This window comes from Eurytemora carolleeae, unplaced genomic scaffold (assembly GCF_000591075.1).
Source record: "Eurytemora carolleeae unplaced genomic scaffold, Eaff_2.0 scaffold833, whole genome shotgun sequence".
Classification (NCBI taxonomy): domain Eukaryota; kingdom Metazoa; phylum Arthropoda; class Copepoda; order Calanoida; family Temoridae; genus Eurytemora; species Eurytemora carolleeae.
The window spans coordinates 75,218-100,943 of NW_019396825.1; the positions used below are offsets into that span (position 1 = coordinate 75,218).

The window sequence follows — 25,726 nt, forward strand, 5'->3', positions numbered from 1 at the left end:
GAAAAATTTACTGATATCCATTTTGTCAGATTACACCGTAAATTTGCTATGCATAAATTGATATCGTTTTGTATAGAAATAATTTTTTTAATCCCTCTGATAAAAAAATTATTGTTATTAATGGTAGGAAAATCTCCCTAAGTTTGATTATATTAGATTCATTGTAAAATTTTGTATTTGTTGAAATATATATTTTAAAAGAAGCATTTGACTGTAAATCCATGATTCGATGCTCGTTGTTCTTGATGAATCTAATAAATTAAACTGGTAATTGATTGCTGTCTTCGTTTTTTCGTTAAATCAAGAATTTTAAAACTTATTCGTAATTTTTTTACATATTAGACACAATTTTTAAAGCTTATTAGTTATAGATTAATCAAAAACTGAGAAATAGTTTGTTAAAATATTTTTCAACAAATTTTCTGTTTCTAACTGATCATTACCCATTCCAACCTAATCACACTATATATATATAGTTTGCTTGTCTTTTAGTTTGTATTCAATAAACGTCAAAACGGCTAAACCGGTTGGGCCCACATTTTTTATCAACTCGTTTGAAACCAGGGCAGGTATTTGGTCAGTCCAAAAAAAAATTGAGTTTAACCATTTTCCAAAAACTATGAATTTGAAAAAAATGCGCAAAATTTTAAGTTTTACGATTTTTCCACAGACAATAGCGACGTGTTAACATTCTTTATCTATGGTTAACATCGCTTAAAGGGACTGTAACGGATAAATGAAATTGGGTATAGGCTGAAAGCTAATCACTTTAGCTCTTGATTGCAACCCATGAAAATTATATCAGACGTTCCTGTCTCAAGAAATTGATATAAAACTGTGTCAAATTTGTATGAAAATTCATATTTATACAGTTTTGTATAGAAATAGTAGGTTTAAACAAATCATACTCAGCAAATATGCAACAAATCTGAAAATGAAGATATCCCAGAGAAACTTAATATTATCTATTTATATCTATTAAAAATAAAGTAATAATTGGAGAAAACCTAAGTTACAATTTCTCGAGACAAGAACACCAGATAGAACTTTCATGGGTCGCGATCAAGAGCTAAAGTAATTAGCCTTCTGCCTATACCCCCTTTCATTTTTCCTTTACAGTCCTTTTAAGAATTAAAATGGGTACAATGCCCCTCTCTTCCATGCAGAAGTGATAACTCAAACTTCTAAGGGTGTGTCAATCCTAACGGGGGGAGGGGGGCTGAACCCCCTGGGACAAACTTGCGTTTACACCCCTTGATAGTAAAGCATGTATTAGTTAGATAAATCTTATTTTTTCATGTTTTATTGCTAAATAAATATCAATTGATACAAATATATAGATATATGATTGATGACATATTGTTTAAATTTTTTCATTTTGTTGTCGCGAAAGCCAAGTCCAGACCACATCTGAAAAATAAGTTCAATTAATCTAAGTTTTTAAGAACTTGTTAAACTTACCAACTGTTAACAAAACTTAATTTCTGTTTAATAGGAAAAATTTTCTTTTTATGTCTGTAAAAGTTTTGGATGTTTATCTGGAAGAAGATCGATTTTCTGACATTTGGAATATTTTTGCACAAGTTAGAACTTCAATATCTATTTTAAACTCTTGATGTACAGTCAGAAATTTATTGTTTAATTCATTTTGAAACCAAACAAAAACTTACTATTTTTTGTATATTCTAAGCTTGTATTGGGAATAGGGCGAGCCGGTTGAAGTCTGCATAAGCCTACATCATAAAAATAAAGAAAAATTTTCAAGTCTGATTATATAGATAGGTATACAAAATCTTAATTGCGCGTACGAAAAGATATTTTTTTGATAAATAAACTTAATTTCATCATAAGATAATATGAATTTTTAAGTTTGAACTATAACAAAAATTAAAAATTACATCAATAGACATACTCAAAAACACCCGGAGAAAAACTATAACAAAATTATGTGCAAAATAAGATGTTTGGAAATATCATAGACAAGCACAGATAGAACACTAGATGTCATCTTTTCAAGATTTAGAGGTTTTTCGTTCACTTTAACTATGAGGCAGAAGCCAAAATATCATAGATAAATAACAACACAGATAGAACACTAGATGTCATCTTTTCAAGATTTAGAGGTTTTTCGTTCACTTTAACTATGAAGCAGAAGCCAAAAGGAGTTAAGCGCATGCTGCGTTGAATTACAAGACAGCGAGAGAGCCTATTCTACGCAGCATGCGGCGCGTAACTCCTTGAGCTTCTGCCTCAGGGTTATTGTGAACAAAAAATTCTTAAATCTAGAAAAGACGACATCTAGTGTTTTATCTGTGTTGATATTAATAAACAGGAAATATTAAATTTACCTACCTTAATGAAATGAAAGACATAAATAATAAGATCTTCACATTTTGCAAAAACTTTAAAATATAGATATAACAAGCTGCAGACAATGTTAAAGTCCTTTGCTGCATTGTTTTTTATTTAAGAGCGAAGAAGCCCTTTACCTTGGTTTTAGCCCTTCATGTCCTAGGTTTAGCATTGTCAGGTTTACGTTTCTAAATTATCAGATTTTTAACTTTTTCACCTTGGAACAAGAAATCCTGTGCTCAGCAAATCCACCAAATTATTCAAGGAATCCACAAACAGTATTTACCTGTACTGAACTGTACTATTTACTTGTACTAAACTGTATTATATATTTTATATATGTACAAAACTGTACTATTTACCTGTCTGTACTGAACTATAGTATTTACCTATACTAAAATGTACTAGTTACGTGCAACTAAACTTTATTTTTTTCCTGTACTAAACTGTACTATTCACCTATACTAAATTGTACTATTTACATGTACTAAACTATACTTTTTACCGGTACTTTACTGTACTATTTACCTATTCAAAACTGTACTATATGCATTTATTGAACTGTACTTTTTACCTGTAAGATGCTTCCCCCTTATCCCGTCTGTAGTAGTCGGTAAACTCTGAAAAAGAAAAGTTTTTTTTAAAGACATTTTATTCTGCCTATAAGTTTTGCCACCGTACTCTGAGTCCAAGACAGTACTCTAGCTCCTTTAGCAGCTCTGGACAGTGCACTATCTCCGATCTAGCCGTCCTTGACAGTACACTACCTCCTCTAGCCGTCCTTGACAGTACACTACCTCCTCTAGCAGTCCTGGACAGTACCCTAGCTCCTCTAGTAGTCCTGGACAGTACCCTATCTCCGATCTAGCCGTCCTGGACACTACACTACCTCCTCTAGATGTCCTGGACAGTACAAAAGTTTTTTTTACCTCCCCTAGCCTTTAGGGACACTCCTCTAGTCGTCCTGGACATTACTCTAACTCCACTAGTTGTCCTGGACAGTACAAAAGTTTTTTAGCCGTTCTGGATAGTACACGAGCTCCTCTAACCGTCCTAGACAGTGCATTAGCTTTTCTAATCGTCCTGAACAATACACTAGCTCCTCTATCCGTCCTGGACAGTACACTAGCTCCTCTAGCCGTCCTGGACAGTACACTAGCTCCTCTAAGCCGTCCTGGACAGTATCCTAGCTTTTCTAACCGTCCTAGACAGTGTATTAGCTCCTCAAGCCGTCCTGGACAGTACTCTAGCTCCTCCTCTAGTCATCCTGGACAGTACACTAGCTCCTCTAGCCGTCCTGGACAGTATCCTAGTTCTTCTAACCGTCCTAGACAGTGCATTAGCTCCTCTAGTCGTCCTGGACAGTACACTAGCTCCTCCTCTAGTCATCCTGGACAGTACACTAGCTCCTCTAGCCGTCCTGGACAGTATCCTAGCTTCTCTAACCGTCCTAGACAGTGCATTAGCTCCTCAAGCCGTCCTGGACAGTACACTAGCTCCTAAAGCCGTCCTGGACAGTACTCTAGCTCCTCTAGCCGTCCTGGACAGTACACTAGCTCCTCTAGCCGTCCTGGACAGTACACTAGCTCCTCTAATCATCCTGGGCAGTACACTGGCTCCTTTAGCCGTCCTGGACAGTACCCTAGCTCCTCTAACCGTCCTGGACAGTACGCTAGCTCCTCTAGCCGTCCTGGACAGTACACTAGCTCCTCTAGCCGTCCTGGACACTACACTAGCTCCTCTAGCCGTCCTGGACAGTACACTAGCTCATCTAGCAGTCATGGACAGTACACTAGCTTCTCTAGCCGTCCTGGACAGTACCTTAGCTCCTCTAGCCGTCCTGGATAGTACACTAGCTCCTCTAGCAGTCATGAACAGTACACTAGCTGCTCTAGCCTTAATACCTTGGGACTGTGATTGTATTCGTGATTCTTCAAACCAGACAAAGGCTTCGAAATCTCTGAGTTCTTCAGGAGTGTGGAATTCAAGCACCTGAATACAATTATTTCAATCTGTTTAAAGATTTAGATAACTAAAAAATGCAAATTTTAATCGAAAATCGGAGTATTTGTTTGAAGTATCTTTAATCTTGATCCCTCACAACATAATAGTTTTAAGCTGACTTCAAGATGGATATCGAGATCAAGCGTTCCAGATTTACATTATTCAAAAGTTCCGTTTTCTCTTAACTTTAATGTAAGGCTTGTTAATAGTACTTTTACTGAGAAGCAGAATTTATTATTTTTAGGATGAATATTCAAATTAACGGTTTTAGGAGAAAATTTCGTTTTGGAATGGTACCTAGAATGAAAATACTAGATTTATGTATTATTAACATTTTGAAGTTTTTTTTTAAATATTACAAATCGTTTATTTATAAATGACAAAAAAATAAAACTTAACTAAATTTATTCCTTAGTCATTCGTTTATCATTTGAGCTGAATCCTGTATATTTCATGAAAAATCTTTTTTTTTAATATAAAAGAAATTATGACGTGCAATTACAGAACTTAAAGCAGCCAGTTTATAAATACATAGATACCTACTTTTTGTCAATAAAAATATTTGTTTTTGCAAAAATAACAAATATTTAGAAGCAATAGTTTTTAGGAAAAAGTTTGGAACATAATTTGTAAAAAATGAATGAAACCCAAATGCATTTTTTGAACCATTGTACTTTGAAATTTAATAAAAATATTGTGTACTATATCATTCATGTTCACTTCACGTTCAATTTCAATAACAGAGCTATAAAAAGATGTCATTGTGCTATAATGGTAAATTTGCTGTATATTTATAGCACTGTGCTATAAAGTTTGTTTTCGGATTTTCTCAACAAAAATTATAACGTTTCTAGAGAAACTTTTTCAACTTTTATAATTCAGGAGATATTAGTTCCAAAAGGTCCATTTCTAAAACTGGGAGTTAGAAATTGGCACAACTTGATAAATCAGGTTTTTAGGATCCCGGCTCTGTCATATCGACGATAAAGTCGATAGTAAAAACAATAACCAACATCTTCTTAAACATGACAAGGACAACAATTACCACTTCCGTGCATATCCCGAATTGGAATCAATGTTACGTTTTTAGGCACAAACCCCACCTTCCCGTTTTAAGTACAGTGAAACCCTTAATAATGAATACATCGGAAGAATCTATCAAATGTCGTATTGACAATTTTTCAATGAATTTTATACTATATTGCGTAAATTTCAGTATTTTTGAAAATAATTAAATAGCCATGAATATGCGGGAACAGTTTTAAAGAGTTCCATATAATCATTTAATTAAAAAACTAAATATCTGCAACATTCTATTATCAGAAAGTGAAGAATACGACATTTGATGAATTCTTTCGATGTATTCTTTATTAAGGGTTTCACTGTATAACTTCTGAATTATTTCAAGAATTCAAGTTTCCACATTATATTTGTTAAATGAAATAATAAAGCTGTTTTTTTCCAGCATTTCAGATAAACCATTCATAATATCTATATTTTAGTTTATCAAAGATTTTTGAATTATGCAGGTACGGTATTTTTTTATCTCTTTTTTAGTTTTCAAGTGTGTAAATGCTAGAGAATTTACATTAATATTAATTTTAATAAATGTCTTGAATTCAGGATATGTGCCAAAACGCACCATGAGCATAAATATTGAATACAATAACTGTTTCAAAAATGAAATCAAGAATCATGAAAAATAAATAGAACTAATTGAAATTTTAAAGAAAATTTGAATTTTGAAGAAAAAAAAATTTATTTAGAAAAGTTAGGTTTAAAAAAAAAATTAGTAGCCTACCTATATCCTACCTAAAATGGACCCTACCCTGCCCCTGAATTAAATAAAAAATTAACCTACCCTAATATGCCCCTGAATCTATATATAGATTTAGCTTGTCTGTCTCTTTGTTTGTTTGTATCCAATAAACGTCAATACGGCTGAACCGATCGGGCCCAAATTTTGTATGAGGGCTCATGTAGCCCCAGGGAAGGTTTATGAATGATCAAAGTTAAAAAATATGCCTCCATCAAAATTCGATTTTTATTAAATTTTGAAAAATTTTGAAAAATCAACGAAATATTTTTAGAAATCAGCGATCTTTTTCTGTTTTGTTTTACAGTGTACAGAAAGAGAACGTGTTCACGTTAAATGAAAAATGTACCTACCCTACTATTCCCATGAATCACGGGTTGAAGGACTAGAAAAACGAAAGACAGTATTAACATTTTTCCTAAAAATTTGATAATCAAAATTGGTTCATTTTTCAAGGAAAAAAAATTTAGAAAAAAGTAATTTTGTTCAAGAAAATATTAAAATAAAAATAAAACCAATCTGACACACTATAGAAAATTACGGTCATTACGTTAAAAGAATTTTCTTAAAATAAGTTGAATAATAAACTATTAAGTTATTTGTGATCTACAATATTCTTATTTAATTCCCGTTTGGTTGATGTGAGTCCTCTGGTAGGAAAGTTTAGACTCTAATGTGTTCTACATATTTTTCGTGTTTTATTCAAGAGCAATCCGCCCTTCCAACTCTTATCCGGCTCATACGAGAGAAAACTTGAATCTAAGGGACTGTTAGGGCGTAGATGTACTTTCAACTGCTGCTTAAGAGTTTCGAATTTCAGATTTACAACGGGCTGCCTTTTTAAAGTTTATGGAAGAAAAAATGATAAAGTTTTCCTTGCAGATTTACACAGCAGAGACAATGAAGAAAATCATTTTTTTTGGAAATTTATCTGTTTTTTTGATTGAATAATAAATTGATAATATTTATCAATATATAAATTTAGTTTATCTGTCTGTCTGTTTGTTTGTATCCAATAAACGTCAAAACGGCTGAACCGATCTTGCCCAAATTTTGTGTGGGACCTCACGTGGCCCTAGGGAATGTTTAAGATTATTAAAATTTCAAATATTTGTCTCCATCAAAATTCAATTTTCAACAAATTTTTAAAAATCCACGAACTTCATTTTGTTTAGTTTTACGACATACACAAAGAGAACATGTTCACAATTAAAATAGAAGATGGGCGCGAAGCGCCCGAAAAGGCTAGTATGTATATATTTATGTTTAAAAACTTGTAGATACGATAAATCTTCGAATAGTTGTTGATATATTTTATGCTAACATTCTGTTTACATAATAAAATTTTTTTCGTAATTTCTAAATTTTTTTGGAAGCTTTTTTTAAAATTTCTATCAATCTGTGGGCTGCTAGTGATGTATGATCATAGCTGGTAACTCTTGTATTGTGGATATCCATATCGAGATCAATGCTTGATCTTGATCTTTTGTTAATCTCCAGATAACTTTAACATTATTCGATATCCTGCAGTGTTATCATATCCGGTCAGGGGTTGAATGCAGCTTTAATAAAAATATACAGAAAGGTTTACTTTTACAGATCTTTAAAATAAAGGTGCCCACACGGAATATCGAGATCTAGGGATCAGGATTACGAGTTTCCAACTTGAGTACTTAGCCCACAGTTCATAATTAGTGTTTACAAGGAACTATGTTTATTGCAACCTATAGCAGACTAATTTACTAATCTGCATTCTTCACGATTTATTTGCGAACAGTTTATCTGAATAGTTCATCCTAACTCAGGTTACAATGGAAGTGGGCCGAAGATTTAATTTTTAGAAAAATTAGTTTTATAATTGTCATTTCATTTTTTTCCACAACGATTTTTTCAACATTTTTACTAAAAGTATACTTTTAAATCTGTTGAATCTCTACAGTAAAGGTGAATGGCGAATGCATGTATATATAATGTAGGTCAGTATTTTTGCTTTATCTCTTTAATTGCTTTTTCTTTAGTGCATTGATTTCTCTGACACTATAGTCCTAGTGACGCTATATTTAATAAAGGAACCCTAGCTGTAACCTGTCTCTTATAATAATAAATATATAGGAATATGCTGAGGTTTATCAAAAAAGATAAAGTCTTTTTTGACCGGCGCCCCCCCCCCCACACCCAACCCTAATCTTCTGTTGATTATAAACATGTCTAACTTATACTTGATCAGACAAAGCTTTGCGAAAACAAATTTAGCTTTTTTTAATCTTTTACATTTGCATATTTTGAAGAAAAAAATCAAAGCATAGTTTGGAAAATTTTCTGTTTTCAAATATATTTTTTTAAAAGTTAGCATTGTTTAATTCTGACCGAATATAATCCTTCCTTAGCTTTTTTTAGGATTAAGAAGACGTTTTGATATTTATTGTAAACAAACAGACATGCCAAATAAACCAACAGACATGTCACATAAACAAACAGACATGTCACATAAACCAACAGACATATCACATAAACCAGCAGACATTTCACATAAACCTACAGACATGTCACATAAACCAACAGACATGTCACATAAACCAACAGACATGTCACATAAACTAACAGACATATCACATAAACCAACAGACATGTCACATAAACTAACAGACATATCACGTAAACCAACAGATAAACCAACAGACATGTCACATAAACCAACAGACATGTCACATAAACCAACAGACATGTCACATAAACCAACAGACAAGCCAAATATATATATATATCTATATATGCTTATGGCTATTGTCAAATTTAAAAAAAATGCTACCACAAGAAATCTTAAGCTACCACAAAAAAAATTGGCCCGAATGGTTCAGACGTTTATTGGTTCGAGAAAGAAACCTCCAAAAAATAAATTTGATGATAAAAGTACATATATCATTCTATAAACATTTTGTGATGTAAATCATACATTTTTGCGTGTGACTGAATTCCTGTAAAAAAGCCGTAAAAAAATAAATCCAGAAGGAAAACAAATATTTAGTTTTTTAAAAATAGAAGATTTATAAAATCCAGCTTAAAGAATTTACTATTAAAATAAACGTTAAAAACTTTGAAAAGAGAAAGGCCGGTTTTAGTGTTATTTGTAAATATCCTAAACACCTGAAAACCCTTTGCTAAATAACTATATAACTCTTTGAAATCTAAAAAACTGAATAAAAATAACCGATAATCCAAGATCAGGGTTTTTAAAAAAATGTTAGAAAAAATCTGCGAATAATTTGAATTAGATATGAACCCAAGATTTATTATAAATAATATAAATAAAATGAGTTCGCATTTAGCAAGAATTTAGATAAAATAACAAAAGTCGGAATTCATATGATCAGACGGTATTCACAGAAACTACAGGGTAAACAATTAATATTTATTCACAGAAACTACAGGGTGAACAATTAATATTTATTCACAGAAACTACAGGGTGAACAATTAATATTTATTCACAGAAATAACAGGGTGAACAATTAATATTTATTCACAGAAACTACAGGGTGAACAATTAATATTTATTCACAGAAACTACAGGGTGAACAATTAATATGTATTCACAGAAATTAGAGTGTAAAGTAATATTCTTTAAGTGCGCTCTGTGCCTATCTTTTAATTAAATCTTTCGGTGAGCATCTTTTTTGTACAAAATAAAACAATAACAAAAAAAAAAAAATTTTGCAGACTTATTAATATTTTTTTTGTGCTTTTTTAAAATTTAACAAGTATCAAAAACTTTGAGACACTGATTTTTGTATGTTTGAGTGAGGTCTCACTCAAAATGTTTGTCCGATCGGTTCAGCCGTTTCGACGTTTATTGGACACAAACGGACAGATAAGCGAGATAAGCAAAACATATATAATTGTTACATTAAGAATTAAAGTGAAATCAAATTACAAAATAATAATAACTATAATTCAGCAATGATGGTTATGAATATAAATCCTAATCTTCTAAATATTTTTAACACACTATATAAACAATAATTCTTACGAAACCCTGACTAGTGTTTAATTCTGTTTTTAGAAATACAGGGAATTTTATTATTTTTTCTCAAAATAATGAAAATTTTCTTTAAAAAATCTCCTACTGAAAATCAAAATGAAAGGGCTAATTCTTCCAAGAGGGACGTTCCCCCAATTATCAAATTTTCCAAGGGGGGTGGGGCGTTCCCCTCCCCTACCATTATTGCCACCTGAATTTAAAACTTTTGTGTCAAATGGCGCTTATCTGCGACGCTTGGTCTCAAAATATTTGTTTTGCAATATTATTTTGTATGGGTAGTTTTATACTAGTCTCTCTTTATTTTCTATTTCTTAATCTACACAAATGTAAATAGTACAGAGTTGATTATAAAGAATGAGACTGTAAAGATGACCTAAATCTTATAAAATAGTTCAATCACATAGTTAAATTAACTCATCTGTCTTGAATATAGTCTTTTAATGTCTTATTTAATGATTTGGAAATATAGAATCATGAATATAAGTAAACAGACAGTATAAATTCCGTACAATCGTCTCATAAGTCTCATCCTTTGTGGGTAACTCTGTATATACCCCGAAAAGTAAACTTAGTTTTGTTCTACGTTACTCTCTTAAATTTTCGACTCTGTTAAGCACAGACAGTACAGTATAACCCAGAATCTGCAGGAAAAAAGCACTGCAAGAAAAGTGCCCAAAAGAATCTTTTCCTGTATCGATCCCCATCCCTGTAAAATAAATTATTTTGTGCAAAAAAAAGATGTCGGCGCTTGGCTATTCAATATTAACCATTAACTACACTCCTAATAATTGTCAACTATAAAGCTTATTGTGGCTTATAATACGAGCTTCTAGAGAATCAAGACCCAATTTTAAAACAATCTTGGCCACAATAAACTGTTCATAACAACAAAATGTATGAATTTCAGCAAAATATTCAGTGCTACCCATTCACATTTTAGCACTATACAGCACTTGCTGTTAGCTTCAGTTGTTAAGAAGTAATTGGCAAAATTCTCATCGATATTTGCTAAAGAGCTCGCAACCTTTAAATCACAGTGTGCATGAGCTGGAAGCCCTTATTCTGGGGGTCCATTTCCTACTAGCTACAGGGCTACCCATAGGGGATGAGACTGTAAGGACGACCAAAAACTCTTAACATGTGACGATCCCAGGGTTAAATTAAGTATGCAGCCTTTGATATACAAATCTTATTGCTAATATTTGGCAAAGAAAGAAACAAGTTTACACTTGCAGGGAATCGTGAATATGTAACAGACCGTATAAATTCCGTACAATCTTCTCTGAAGTTTCACATCCTTTGTATATCCTGTATATCACTTCCTATTGGAGTAGCAGATAGAATTAACAATAGAAATAGTTTATTATGCATTTCATTTTACGAAGAATTATGCCTCAACGATCTTCAGTTAAAAAATTTTAGATAAAGCAATAAACTCAGAAGCAATATTTTTATTTTAAGCAAAAGTTATTTAGACTAGAACAGAAACCTATTAGCAATACTCATTTGAGTCTAAGCACATCGGTTGCCACAGCTCAGAACACAAGCTCCATAAACCCTAGCTGTGGTTCCGGGACAGATTGCAACACAATGTTGTAGTGAGCCTCCAGGGCACTGTTTCTCCCCTTTGCTTGCAACAAGCTGAAAGGGAAACTGGGAACCATTATACTGAGAGACCGACTTTTCTTCTCTCTCATGAGAATTGGAAAATTTGGTGTACTGTCCAAGAGCGTTCTCCGTAGTGATGTTGTTGTCAGCCTCCTCAGTACTATCGACAGCATACTGTTTCAGGGTGGAGGATTCAGCAGTGTTATCAGTAGTACAATCAATACAATACTCCCCAGAGGTGTAACCGCTGAGATCACTTGATGTTGTGTATTCAGAATCGTTAATGGTTGTAACCTCATAACCTGAGAGGCTCTCAGCTTGTTGGTTGTTATATCTAGTTTGTTTTCCTCCTACTAATGAAGCATCATATCCTGGTGCTGGAACTACACTGTTGGTAAAGGGTTCAACGATGACTGGAATGTTATCTTGGTTATCCGCAAAACTATCAGAATTCCTATAACTAGCAATATTATCTACATTTACAGATTCAGATCCCTCACTGGAAGCATCTTCTGCATAGTAAGAAGCTAGATGGCCTTCATTACTAGAGTCATATCCTCTAAGGGCAGATTCATCAAAAGATGCATTAAATCTGGAATTACCACTTTTTCTTCTATCTTGTGATTCGTCAGCTTCTAATGGTGCTCCATAAAGAGTGGCTAAGGTAGCTCCATCATTACCATGATTAGTGGCACTTGCTTCCAAGGGTACTCCATATGCTGCAACATTTTCTGTATTCAAAATTGTAGATCCTCTTCGAGATGTGTTCTCTGCTTGAGCAGGTGCACCATACTCAGATGCAAGACTTTTTTGTGATGTTGCATAGTCAAGAACAAGTGCATCATATTCATTAGCAATGTCAGAAGTGGTATCCTCAACCCCTCTTTGATTTACAGAAGCAATTGGGGGTCCATATTTGCTTGTATTTCTAGATGAAGCAGAACCTTTCTTCTGTCCTTCTTCATCTGAAGCAATGCCTGTAGCAGCATCATTGATTCCAGTTTTAATTCCACTAGCTTTCTTAGATGCACCAAATGCATTGTCAGAACGAGTTACATCAGAACCTCTTAGAGGAGCTCCATAATCTACATATTCTGTATCAATGTCAGATGTGTAATCATTGTAGTCTCCTTCGGGAAATTCATTAGATTGGGGTGCTCCATATCCAGAAGCAGCCTCAGCAGTGGTAGTGGCATAATCTCTAACAACACCAGTTTTAGGTGCTCCATATTCAGAAGTTACTTCAGCAGTGTCAGAATTTGAACCTCTTTGATTTAAGCCGAAAGATTTGGGTACTTTATTTCCAGAGACAATGTCAACAGTGTCATTATCAGCACCTCTCTGAGATGAACTGGAAGATTGAGGGGCTCCATATCCAGAAGCAATATCAGTGGTGTCTTCATCAGAATCTCTTAGAGTTGATCTGGAAGGTTGAGGGGCTCCGTATCCAGAGGCAATGTCAGTGGTGTCATCATTAGAACCTCTTTGAGATGATCTAGAATATTGAGGGGCTCCATATCCAGAGGCAATGTCAGTGGTGTCATCATCAGAACTTTGTTGAGATGATCCAGAAGATTGAGGGGCTCCATATCCAGAGGTAATGTCAGTGGTGGTATTCTCAGAACCTATTTGAGATGTTCTGGAAGATTTAGGGGCTCCATATCCAGAGGCAATGTCAATGGTGGTATTCTCAGAACCTCTTTGAGATGTTCTGGAAGATTGAGGGGCTCCATATTCAGAGGCAATATTAGCAGATTCATCACCAGCACCTCTCTGAGGGGATCTGGATGATTGAGGAGCTCCATATCCGGAGTCAATGTTAGTGGTGTCATCATCAGAACCTCTTTGAGATGTTCTTGAAGATTGAGGGGCTCCATATTCGGAGGCAATGTCAGTGGTGTCATCATCAGAACCTCTTAGAGATGTTTTGGAAGGTTGAGGGGCTCCATATCTGGAGGTAATATCAGTGGTGTCATCATGAGAACCTCTTAGAGATGTTCTGGAAGGTTGAGGGGCTCCATATCCGGAGGCAATGTTAGCAGTTTCATCATCAGAACCTCTCTGAGATGATCTGGAAGATAGGGGTGCTCCATATCCAGAGGCAATGTCAATGGTGTCATCATCAGAACCTATCTGAGATGATCTGGACGATAGTGGTGCTCCATATCCAGTACCCACATCAATGGTAGCATCATAATAATTTCCTCCTGACAAATTAGATTGAGGTGCTCCATATTGTGCAACATCAGATTGAGAGGTACTGTCAGCAATGCTATTCTTGGATTTCTGGGAAGTTTTGCCAGCATTTTTTCTCTGAGGCTTCTGGACTTCAGAAGCAACAACATCCTGATTCTTCTTAGGTGGAGTAAACTGAGTCTCTAAAGTTGGAACTTTCCGAGCTGTATCCTTGTCCACTGAGACATATCCGGATAGAGAATCTGTATCCTTGTCCACTGAGACATATCCGGATAGAGAATCTGTATCCTTGTCCACTGAGACATAACCGGATAGAGAATCTTCATTATCCTCTTCTACAGGGGGCAGGTAGCCAGTGCTTGTAAAGGGAGAACTAAAGATAAATTGCATATAATTCATGATTAATTTTAAGAAACTAATTTTTTAAATTCCACCTACTTGTTCAGAGTCTGCTGTTGATGTAGATGATTATGAACGCCATGAGCATGCACATGATGGTCACCATCTCTGCCAACCCTGCTGAGAAGAGATCTTCTTTCAAGGGTATGGCCAGAACTTTGTAAGACTAGCAGAGGAAAGATAAGAACAGACTGAAAACAAAGAATTCACATAAATCCAGTCTGTCGATTTTTTGTGCATAAAACATTATTTGACACTGGGCACAATAGACTAGCCAGTACCAGTATATTCAAATTAGCTTGTTCTTGTAAATGTGAATTAGTCATTATATTAAGATTTATTTAATCATTCTCAGGCTGATCAGGAATTTAGGATTCAGAGAAAGTAAATGATAAATGAATATTAAGGCTCAGAATATGCCAAAAATTATCCAAGATTTAAAAAATAATAGAAGAAGCTAAGAATTGTTAAGAGAAAGGAAGGGAAATAACTTTGACTCTTTGTATACAGAACATTAATGATTTTTAAACTCCCACCCCTACAACTAAATAGATAAAACCAATCATACAAGATGTTTATGAAGATTCGATTTTGATAGTCTAAATTATATAAAACTGTGTTGAAACAAATCTCAACAATTTTACTAATGAAATAAATCCCCTTACCACTGCCTTCATGTTTATTCAAGAACTGCTTGGACTGAACTGAAGATGTAAACCAACCCCTTGACTTATATAGGTAACTACCCATCAGCAGCCCACGCTTTACAGGCGCACAAATATCCTTTTCCAAGCTCAATATGGTAATCCACGGGAAAACAAAATAATTGCGCATTTTTCATTTTCAGAATATTTTGTGCATTTCAGTCTCTTTTCTTGACACTCGGAATTACAAATTATCTCAGAATTTTAACAAATGAATTCAATTATTTGAATTCTGCATAGAAATTCAGATTTTCACGAAACGTTAATTTTGTTAACCTAATTTTTGGACTTTTTATAATAAGTTTCAAAATACTTACATCACCGTTTGAAAATCCTAAAATACGTTAAATTCTGTCAATTTCCTTGTTTTTTTCTGCTGCATGATTCCGCAGGTGACTGTTTGGTTGAATGTTTCCATTATTACTCGAGTAAGCTACTATTCTAATGTACTGTAAGTGTATTTACAAGTGACCCTAGCTCTATGTAAAGTTGGCTATATACCTGATTTACAATGAATAAGATATCAACAATTATGTTTCTATAAACTGTTTATTTGTATGCGGGGGTTCTCTGCGAAACTGAGTTGCGCAGTTCTTGTTTATATGAAGCAATGGAGAAATTCACAGAAATTAACAATTTTCGAGTCGAAGAAACGACGCTTTTAAAACATTTTTGGATCAAATTAAGGTTTCAAGGGTGCAATTGTAAATCAGACATTGCAATCTTTGTTGGACCTAATTTTAACCTTATGGAATAAATTACACCATGATCCAAAGGAAAGAAAAATTTAAAAAATGCATAAATTCTATAATCATCATTTTGAAAACTCGGAACCTTTTCCCTAACCATATTTTAAGTAACTCCAATTTACAACGATACCATTGAAACCATAATCTGATCTAAAATGGGAAACCTCAAACGAAAATGAACAGTTTGAAGATACAAAAACATAGATGGCTGATTCATACTTTATCATACAAAGCTTTTAAGGGAACCAAATTGTAAACCTTGCATTGCCCCCTTTTGTATGGAGGGTCACTTGAAATTACGCTTACAGTCCCTTTAATAAAATATTAACTATATTAGAATGCGTCAAAAAATAATCGATGACTGTTGTAATTGTAATACCTGAATGATTTGTTTGGAAATAAATTGATTATTTTACGATCAGAGTTGAATGTTGCAACTTTCTGAATTTGTATGGACGCTACGTTCTTCAGTATGAGTCGTTTTTAACAATTTTCTCCTTATAGACGCAACAAATAGAAGAAAGATTAGTAGCGATCAAAAGCGCTTATTTTTCGCCGTAAGCCTATACCCCCTTTCAGTTTTCGCGAACACTTCCTGTAAAGCAGGGAAAAAAATTATAAAGAAAAAAAATTTTGAAATGGAAAATGTATAAAATTAAAGTGGTTAAACATATCAGTACTCACTGAATTCATATATGTTTAAAAATGTAATTAAATTTTGACAACTTCTAAAAAACACGCTACAAAACTTTTTAAGTACTTAAGATGGAATCTGTCTAAAACGGTTTAAACAAATTAAATCAAATTAACAGCCTTAAACTAATTTCCTTTTTATTACATGGTACTGGTAATGTTAATGGTAGATAATATGTTTCAAATAGATGAGAGTTTTATACCAAATTATTTAAATAAATGTTTGTCTGAAAAATAAATTGACAAATTGCTTTATTATACCTCCTTTACCAGTTTAAACTGTAAAAAATAAGAAATAAAAAACTATGAGTTAAAATTTTTATTTTTTTTTATTTTAAATGATTAGTAAAGATGATCGTAAAGCTTAATGAGCTATGCTTTTCATCAAAAAGATGTGATTTGAGTAGAAGTCCCAAAATTGAACCTTTTCAAAATAAAAGGAGAAAAAAGGCGATTAAAAAACTGTAAAATTTTTGAGTTATAGAACCTCATATAACTACACCTTAAAACTTGTACAATATGCCCCAAAATCAAGGTTTATATACTCTCAAGTGTTTCCCCTCCAGCTACTTTAATGATAAAGTAGCGGCGTAAGCAAAACCGGTTCGACCCTATTTTAAAAAATCTAATTACTGTGACTCCATGCAAAGGTGGCATGTCCGATTATACGACGGTACCCTTAAACCTTTGTCTGATCAAGCGTATGAATTAGATATCGATGTTTACAATTTGAAAACTGATTATTTTCGATTGTGATTTCTCTACAAAAGTGTCTTGCGCATTTCTACTGCGGGATAGTATAAGAATTAAACACATTTTAATCAAGAAAATGGACATTATTCTCAACATTTTGGGCAAGTAAAGGTTTAAAGGCTTTAAGATGCCTCTGAAAGAATAAAATTTAAAAGGCTTACCAAAGCTAGATTTGATTATAAGCTTGGTGATTTATAAAAAACCGTTTCACCTCATTTAGCGAAATTATTATTAAAGCATAAACTATTTGTTATTATTTATGTTCAAACTAAATTATTTCCAATTTTCAAATAATACAAACATCATGGAAGCCTTTATTTGGTAACCCTTATTAAAATTAAATGCCGAAAATGAATAAAATATTGAAATCAAACAACTAACTTGAGTTGATATACAGCAGTGGTAAAGAGGGAATTAAAATCCACCTAAATTATCTTATCTACGCTCCGGTAAATTTCCAAAACAAAAATATGAGCAATGATATATCTGCAGAAAATCCCTTGTAGACTATTAGAATAGACTGTAGACTGTAGACTGTAGACTGTAGACTGTAGACTGCAGACTTTAGACTGTAGACTGTAGTCTGTAGACTGTAGACTGTAGACTGTAGACTGTAGACTGTAGTCTGTAGAATGTAGACTGTAGAATGTAGACTGTAGACTCTAGACTGTAGACTGTAGAATGTAGAGTGTAGACTTTAGACTTTAGACTGTGACTTTAGACTCTAGACTCAGGTTAAAAGTTGTGGCACTCAAGCCAACTATTATTTTGTTTACTTACATATTGTGACATTTTTCAAATAAAAATGTCACATATAGAAAAGCTAAAATGTATGTTAAAAAATCTGAAGATTTTTACATTTGAAAAATATCTAGTCTTTATTACTTTATTCACTACTGTATATAAATGATAAAAACTGCCAGAGAGGAACGAAATTCAGTTATTCTTGGGTCCCATGGTCCATGATTGCTTTAAGATGTATGCTCATGGTGCTCAACAAGTGTTTTGCTCTATACCAATAATTGTTTGGATCAATAACTATTTTATCTCTATATATGTAATTTGTAACTGTCTGTCTGTATCCAATAAACGTCAAAACGTCTAATCCGATCTGACCCAAATATTTTGTGGGACCTCACATGACCCCAGGGAAGGTTTCTGGATGCTCAGAATTACAAAAATTTCTATCCAAAAGCTTGTGATATTTTGTGAAATTTTATAAACCAGGCTTTTAGGGCGCTTTGCACCCATCTTTTATTTCAATTGAACATTTTATCTTTGTATACATTGGAAAACAAAAACGAAACAGTTCGCATATTTTATAAAAAAAGTCGTGGATTTTAAAATTTAATTTAAATCGAATTTTGTTGGTGGCAAATTTTTGAAATTTTTTTAAATGTGAGGTCCAACAAAAATTGTGGCCCGATCGGTACAGCCGTTTTGACGTTTATTTGGATACAAACAGACAGACTAGCAGAGTAAATATTTGAATATATATATATATATATATAGATGCTCGAAAAAAAATATTTAAAAATCCGCGAATTTTTTGCTGTTATTTATTTTTTACTGTACAAAGAGAAGATGGGCGCGATGAGCCCTTATGAGCTCAATAATAGCATGATCTGACAAAAAAATCAAATAGCATTGTAAAGTGAGGCCTAATCTTATGATAAGAGACTTTTAAAAAATTGCTAATATGAATCGCAATTTGACCATTTTCAATGTTTAAGAGAAATAAACAAAGTAAGACAATAAATCAAATATGTTACAAAGTAGAGTTCAAATAGCTTTAGCTCGTCCAAAAGCAAATAATGCAGGATTCAAAGGTTAAACTACTGGAAGTTTTGAGGCCTATATTCTGATGAATAGCTTAATCAATAAGCCCTGCATTTAATGCTGCCACGCTTTTATGGCGGACAAGGCATTTCTGAATAAGTTTTAATGTTTCTTTAATATCATCCAATTTCTATATTTTACTCTTTGTTCTTGGGTTAAATGTTATTTACTGGTTTAGTGCTTTAGGGTTGAATGTGTAACTTTAATCCTACCATGAGATTGTTCCTCTCTGTTTCAGAAGGCTTCCAATCTTTCTTCACTACTTTATATATATCCTTAACTTTGAGATTTTCGTTTAGTAATGTATTTCAGTCCACGGGAAAATTTGGACAATAATAATAATGGAAATGATTAATTAGAAAAACAAAACATTTACCAATGTAGAACTTAATTTTTAAAAAATATTCAAAAATATTAGTACAAAAAATTCGACTTTACAAATTTGATAGAAATATTTATCTTTACTTAATACTAGTAGATTTCAGCCTCTATAATTTAGGATATTATGAATTTACTTGATGATTAATAATTGCGGATTTTGAGAGAGCGAATATTTAAAAGAAAAGAACTTGTTACCTAGATTTTCAATCTGTTGTTTTAAAAGATACAGTTAAATCACAATAGCAATATATTCTTATTCCACCCCTTGGACCCTTTTCCCTCAAAATTGATATGTTGCCCCTGAATTCTTTGTTTTGATCTCCTCCCACTGCAGTTTACAGATTTGACGCATCAGATATGGCGGTTCCTGGTTATATATTTCTTGCTCCATGCAAAGATTTCAATGCCCGAGCCCGAATTTTTAACGGTATACCCTTGAAAAAATTTGTCTGAAAGTTTGTGAACGTTTTCTTTCCATGGAAACCCTAGTATGTGTTTGCGGTGCATTGCAAAATTAACTGGAATTTTTAGAATCATAAATGATGTCTAACAGTCGTCTTTCTATTTCATAGGTTTATGGATCCTACTGTACGAAAAAAGAATGAATAAATGATGAATAAAGAATCCGTTTACAAATTATTTAATTCCGTTTTTCTACTGATTCATGAAGTCCTATATTAGTATACAAATTATATACAATTGCAGTGAGTCACAATAAACATATTTTGACCTAAAAATGGCATTAAAAGAATTTTTTAATATATTTTTTTTAAAATGTTTTTTAAAGTTCGTTCTTGTGAGTGTATTGAATGAGCTTTCCAAAATTGGGTTTATCTTAGTATTTTAAAAATTACTAATTTTATTACAATAAATGATCTCCAATTAACATTTTTCTCAATGTTTACATTAACCAGAGATAAAAGAGTTACAGTGATCGATTAGCAGCTAAAATATGCGATATTTTCCACAGCATGTTCTATTGTGCACAAGTACTGTACGCGACCAATCAGCAAACATCTGTATTCAGGGATATTTAAGGATCCTTTGGATACGAAACACAAAATCTTCAAAAAAAGACTGAATTCATAAATGTTATGTTTCATGTTTAAAATTGGAGTATTTCTTGAAAAGTTGTAAAACTTAACCTCTGAATGAGTATTATATTAAGAAGTGTGGCATTCTAAAACCTATCGTAAAAACGTAGCATGTCGAGCTGGGTCAATCAAGGCCTACGTAGCCCACCCTGTGAAAGGAGAAAAGCAGTCTGTGACATTGACACTAAAGTGAACCAAATAGAGCTTTAATATTAGTAAATAAGAAAACTAGATCGTAATACTTAGATATCTATCCATCCGCGAGAGTTTACCTAAAATACGGAATGGTTTAAATTAAAACCTGAAGATTTATTATTATTATTATTATTTTAAAAAGCAAGTGCTTATCCCCCCCCCCCCCCCTAGACCTGTAAAGTGCACTGCCATTGGCCGAAGTTCTAGTGACGTAATACGGACTATACGGACTATATGTAATCATGTTATTAATAATATCTATTTAAAATGGAAAATGAAAAAATTATAGTAGCAGCAAAACCTGAGATTCTCAGTCTTGTGTGGGATATAGTCGTTTTCAGATTGGTTGCGGTATTTGCTGAAAAAATATTTGTATATATGTTCCCTAAACGGCTGGACCGAATGGGCTGACATTTTTTATAGGGAACCCAGGGGTATCCCGCGGGTAACAAAGGCTAAAGAAAATTCAATTTTTTTATTCCACTGGCAACACCGGGCAATTCAGCTAGTCTCATATAAAACTTAAAATGTGTACTTGCTGTTTTGTAGAAAAAATAAATAATGAATAATAAAAACAAGCAGATGTGATGATAATTGGAAAATATATAATTTCTTTTGAAAAACTTAAATCTGACTTTAAAAGATATTTTACAATATTAGGCTGTATTATAGCCTACCAGATTGTGCGAATGTTTCAGTAGAATTCTTTTGAATTTTAGAATTTTGAAAATTCGCCAAATACATACAGGAAAATCGTACTAATATATTCAAATGTTCTATTATTATATTTCTTTATATTTCTTTATCATTTACTGAAAATTCTGTTAAATACATATCTTTGTAAAAATGTTTTTCATTATATCCATTGATTTCGCACTCTAGTGTGCCTAGTCCATTAGCTCCTGATCCAATCAGGGTTCAGCCATGTGTTTGTTGTCTATTCTGAACCAATAGAAATGGTATGGCGGTAACATCTATCTTTCAATCTATCTCATTATCCAATCAGAGTTATGAATCCTTCAATCGGCGCTATCAGTAAATGGAAATATTTACTTCCACTGAATCTATGGTGTTCAGTTAGTAGAGTTCGAAGATAATTTTGCCAATCGAATCTACAGGGTTACTCACAAAGGATGAGAATGTAAAGAAGACCTGAAACCTTAAATATGACCATACTGCCTTGTATATGCCTTTTAATGGCTTCCATATATTTACTTTGTTTGTCTGTCTGTTTATTTGTTTGTCTTAGAGTTTCCAACGCAAGTGGATTTTACTTGCGCGCAATTCCGTCCAACTTTCTTGCGTTTGTGTATCAATTTTTTGATAATATTCAATTTAAACCTTATGGCACGCAATAAATAATATAAAAAATATTCAATTTAAACTTTGGTAGTGGCATACAAGAAACTGAACTGCACTAACATTTCAGTCTCAAATACTAAGAATATTAAATTTAAGCTTAATCTTTAGTGTGATAATATTCATTTGCAGCATGATAACCAGAAAACTCTGGCATAGGAAAACGAAAGTTTAGACTCAAGCAGACCCATGTAACTGAATAAGAGGTACCAGTACAAACGTCGGACCCACAAACGTCGGACGGTACAAACATAAGACTTACAAACGTCGGACAGTACAAACGTCGGACCAGTACAAACATCGGACCAGTACAAACGTCAGACTGGTACAAACGTCGGACCAGTACAAACGTCGGACGGGTACATTTATAAGGAAAAACGTCGGACCAAGGAGGAAAAAATATATTTGAATTTTCAGATTGAAATTCTTGTACATTCGCAATTTTCTCTCAAAAAAATTCCCAATTTTTTTGTTAAAAATTCACAATCTCACAAAGTCTGGATACATGGACGAGGAGACTGCTAACTATATTGAGGTCAAGCAGGGGGGACGGCACCTACTTGATTCAAATCAGTATGAATACAGGGTTACAAAGAAGAAACCCAACAAAAACTATTACCAATGCATTCAAAGGAAAAACAATTCTTGTTCTGCAGGAGCAGTTGTAAACAATGAGAAGGACAAGAATATCAGTTTCCTGGGAGAGCATACACATGACAGTGATCTTTTGAGTAAACGAGTACGTGAAATAGGAAAACAAGTAGTTAAAGAAAGCTCTGGAAATATAGCAATAAGTCTGCGAAATGTTCTTGGAAACATCTAACATCGGGTTGCAAAGATATAGGGATTAAACTGTATGATCTTGTAGAATTCATTGTTTGAAATATCTAAGGTCTACAATAGCGGGTTGCAAAGATATAGGGATTAAACTGTATGATCTTGTAGAATTCATAGTTTGAAATTTTTTAAAACAATGGTCCATTCAAAATCTACCAAGTCCGACGTTTTGTCTTATAAATGTACCCGTCCGTAGTTTGTAATGGTCCGACGTTTGTACCAGTCTGACGTTTGTACTAGTCTGACGTTTGTACTGGTCCGACGTTTGTGCGTCCGACGTTTTTACTGTCCGACGTTTGTACTGTCCGACGTTTGTGGCGTCCGACGTTTGCACTGAATAAGAGATTTAATAAGATACTAATAAATGTGTTATGCTTTGTAACAACATCAAGTGTACACTGTGATGTTGTCCTTTTGTTCCATAGTTTTCTGGTTCTCACTGTAGCAAAATATCTAATTTTGATTAAACGAACCTTACAATTTTAACCAAAAAAAGTTTCCATTTAATGTTCATCCAATGTGAACAAATAAAAAATGTATCACATTAAATTGCTAATTAGTAGCTAAACTACAAGAAACTTAAAAATTTGAAAACTGTTGAAACAAGTGAAACTCGGGCCTCGATTATTTTAATATCTACAGAGATATTTCCATTCTTGAATCTGCTGCATAAATTTGTAAGTCGAACAGTTAAAATTATTGATTTTTAAATGGAAAAGCAATTTGATTGCACGCAATTCCGCGCAATTCCCCGAATATGTAATGGCTTCCTTTTATCGAAATTTTAGCGCAATTGCGCGCAATGAAATGGCGCAAGAGGAAGCAACCATTGCGCGCGATTCCGCGCAACGGAATTCCGATTTGAAACCCTAGTTTGTCTGTTTGTATCCAATAAAAATCAAAACGGCCCTGAACCGATTGGGCCAACATTTTTTTTGGATCTCGCGTGGAAGTTTTACGCATGATCGAATTTTCAAAAATTTGTCTCTAACAAAATAAAATCTTGAAGATATTAAAAGTTAACGAATTTTTTTTATAAAATTTTTTATTTGTTTTTGTTTTACAATGTATACTATTTTCACAATTGAAATAGAAGATGGGCGCGAAGCGCCCTGAAAGCCTAGTAATTAATAATTTAGCAAAGAAAGAACCAAGTTTCAGGAATATAATGCACTGAAATATTAGTAAATAGTTATTATTATTATTATTATTGTTTTGTATAGCAATGCCTCACACTCAACGAAATTAATTAAAACAAAAAGGTTCATAAAAAAATTCCCTTTTTGTGAAGTAAAAAATTTAAATTATTTTCCTCTCCCCTTAGAGGTGCATATCAGGGGGTCAGGGGGGAGACTGGTTTTTGTCGCAATATATTCTTCTCAAAATATTTTCATGATGAAAATGGACTTAAAAATGTATTTCGTAAATTTGAATGTGTTTAAAATCGGCTCATTAGGACTGTATGCCCCAATGAGCCGATTATATTTTAAGTGTTTTATTGTAAAATTATAATTTTTATGTTATATTTAACAATATATATATATTTATATATATGCATAATGTTTATGTATGAATGACATTTAAAAAGAAATCATAATAAATACGCAAGGCTTTTTTTTTATAAAATTGCATTAAAAATGTTTTATCTTTAGCATTAGTATTTGCAAACATTTATAATGGTAGAGTCTGTGTAGCATTGATACTAATTGTAGTATTTTAACTTCGGTTCTTCTCCTTAGCTTAACAAGAAGATGAGTTCTGATGAAAAACATACAAGATCTGACATCCATTCTACTTTAGTTTGACGTGAACATACAAGATCTGACATCCATTCTACTTTAGTTTGACGTGAGGAATTCGTACTTATCTATAAAATAAAGCAAGACATTAATTTATATGTTCCCTCTGGCCGGCCAAGCGGCTGGACCGAATATATTTATATGTTCCCTCTGGCCGGCCAAGCGGCTGGACCGAATATATTTATATGTTCCCTCTGGCCGGCCAAGCGGCTGGACCGAATATATTTATATGTTCCCTCTGGCCGGCCAAGCGGCTGGACCGAATGGGCTGAAATTTTCTTATGACACTTCATGGGTATAGCCTGGGGGATGAAATAGGTTTCTCACATTTTTTTTCATTTTCTTCTTCGGGCAACGCCGGTCCCTTCAGCTAGTAGTCTTTATAAGTTATATATACTAATTTATGAACATTGTTTTACGTAGCTTGCATAGTATATATACGTAGGCAAGCAAAGTATATAAATATGTAGATTATCAAAAAAAAGTTCGAGGATTTTATAAACAATTTCATGGATTTAAAAAAATTTAATGACAATCGAACTTGGTTGGAGGCTAATTTTTGAAATTTTGATCATTCATAAACCTTACAATTCTAAGGACTGTCATTGTATAAATATGAATTGCAAGAGGACAAGAAGATTCAAAATTCATGGTAATATTATAAGAAAATCAAGGTTAATAATGTCAAGGAAAAACCTTTTGAATTTACCAAAGAAGTGATTTTTATCTAAATTCCAAAATGTCAATGGCTCAAGCTTTACATGATATTTGAGTAACCCTGTTAACTTGTATTTCCATAACTTACCAGAAATTTAGTTGTTTACGGAGTTTAACAAATCTGTAAACGTTTTCACACAAATCCGCCAGTTTTAGGAACTAGTATACACTGAAGATAGATCGATATATCACCC

General features: G+C 33.2%; 2 protein-coding genes across 4 annotated transcripts; both read right to left on the bottom strand.

Moving 5' to 3' along the window:
- Positions 1–1,102: 1,102 nt before the first annotated feature.
- On the bottom strand, positions 1,103–25,698 carry LOC111709102 (uncharacterized). The gene is made up of 7 exons (XM_023482702.1): positions 25,621–25,698; positions 6,526–6,590; positions 4,257–4,344; positions 2,927–2,972; positions 2,490–2,540; positions 1,671–1,733; positions 1,103–1,410 (listed from the first exon to the last, which is right to left on the bottom strand). Coding segments are annotated over exons 2-7 (309 nt in total). The 5' UTR covers positions 6,586–6,590; positions 25,621–25,698; the 3' UTR covers positions 1,103–1,409.
- Positions 11,641–15,176, bottom strand: LOC111709100 (dentin sialophosphoprotein). Of its 3 annotated transcripts, none has more exons than XM_023482701.1 (4): positions 15,078–15,176; positions 14,452–14,603; positions 14,334–14,386; positions 11,641–14,255 (listed from the first exon to the last, which is right to left on the bottom strand). In XM_023482701.1, exons 1-4 carry the CDS (start codon positions 15,087–15,089, stop codon positions 11,722–11,724), a joined length of 2,751 nt encoding a protein of 916 aa, XP_023338469.1. In that variant the 5' UTR covers positions 15,090–15,176; the 3' UTR covers positions 11,641–11,721. The 3 variants fall into 3 exon arrangements, with proteins under 3 accessions (XP_023338469.1, XP_023338468.1, XP_023338467.1); XM_023482700.1 differs by having other exon boundaries at positions 14,295–14,386; XM_023482699.1 differs by having other exon boundaries at positions 11,641–14,386.
- Positions 25,699–25,726: the final 28 nt, after the last annotated feature.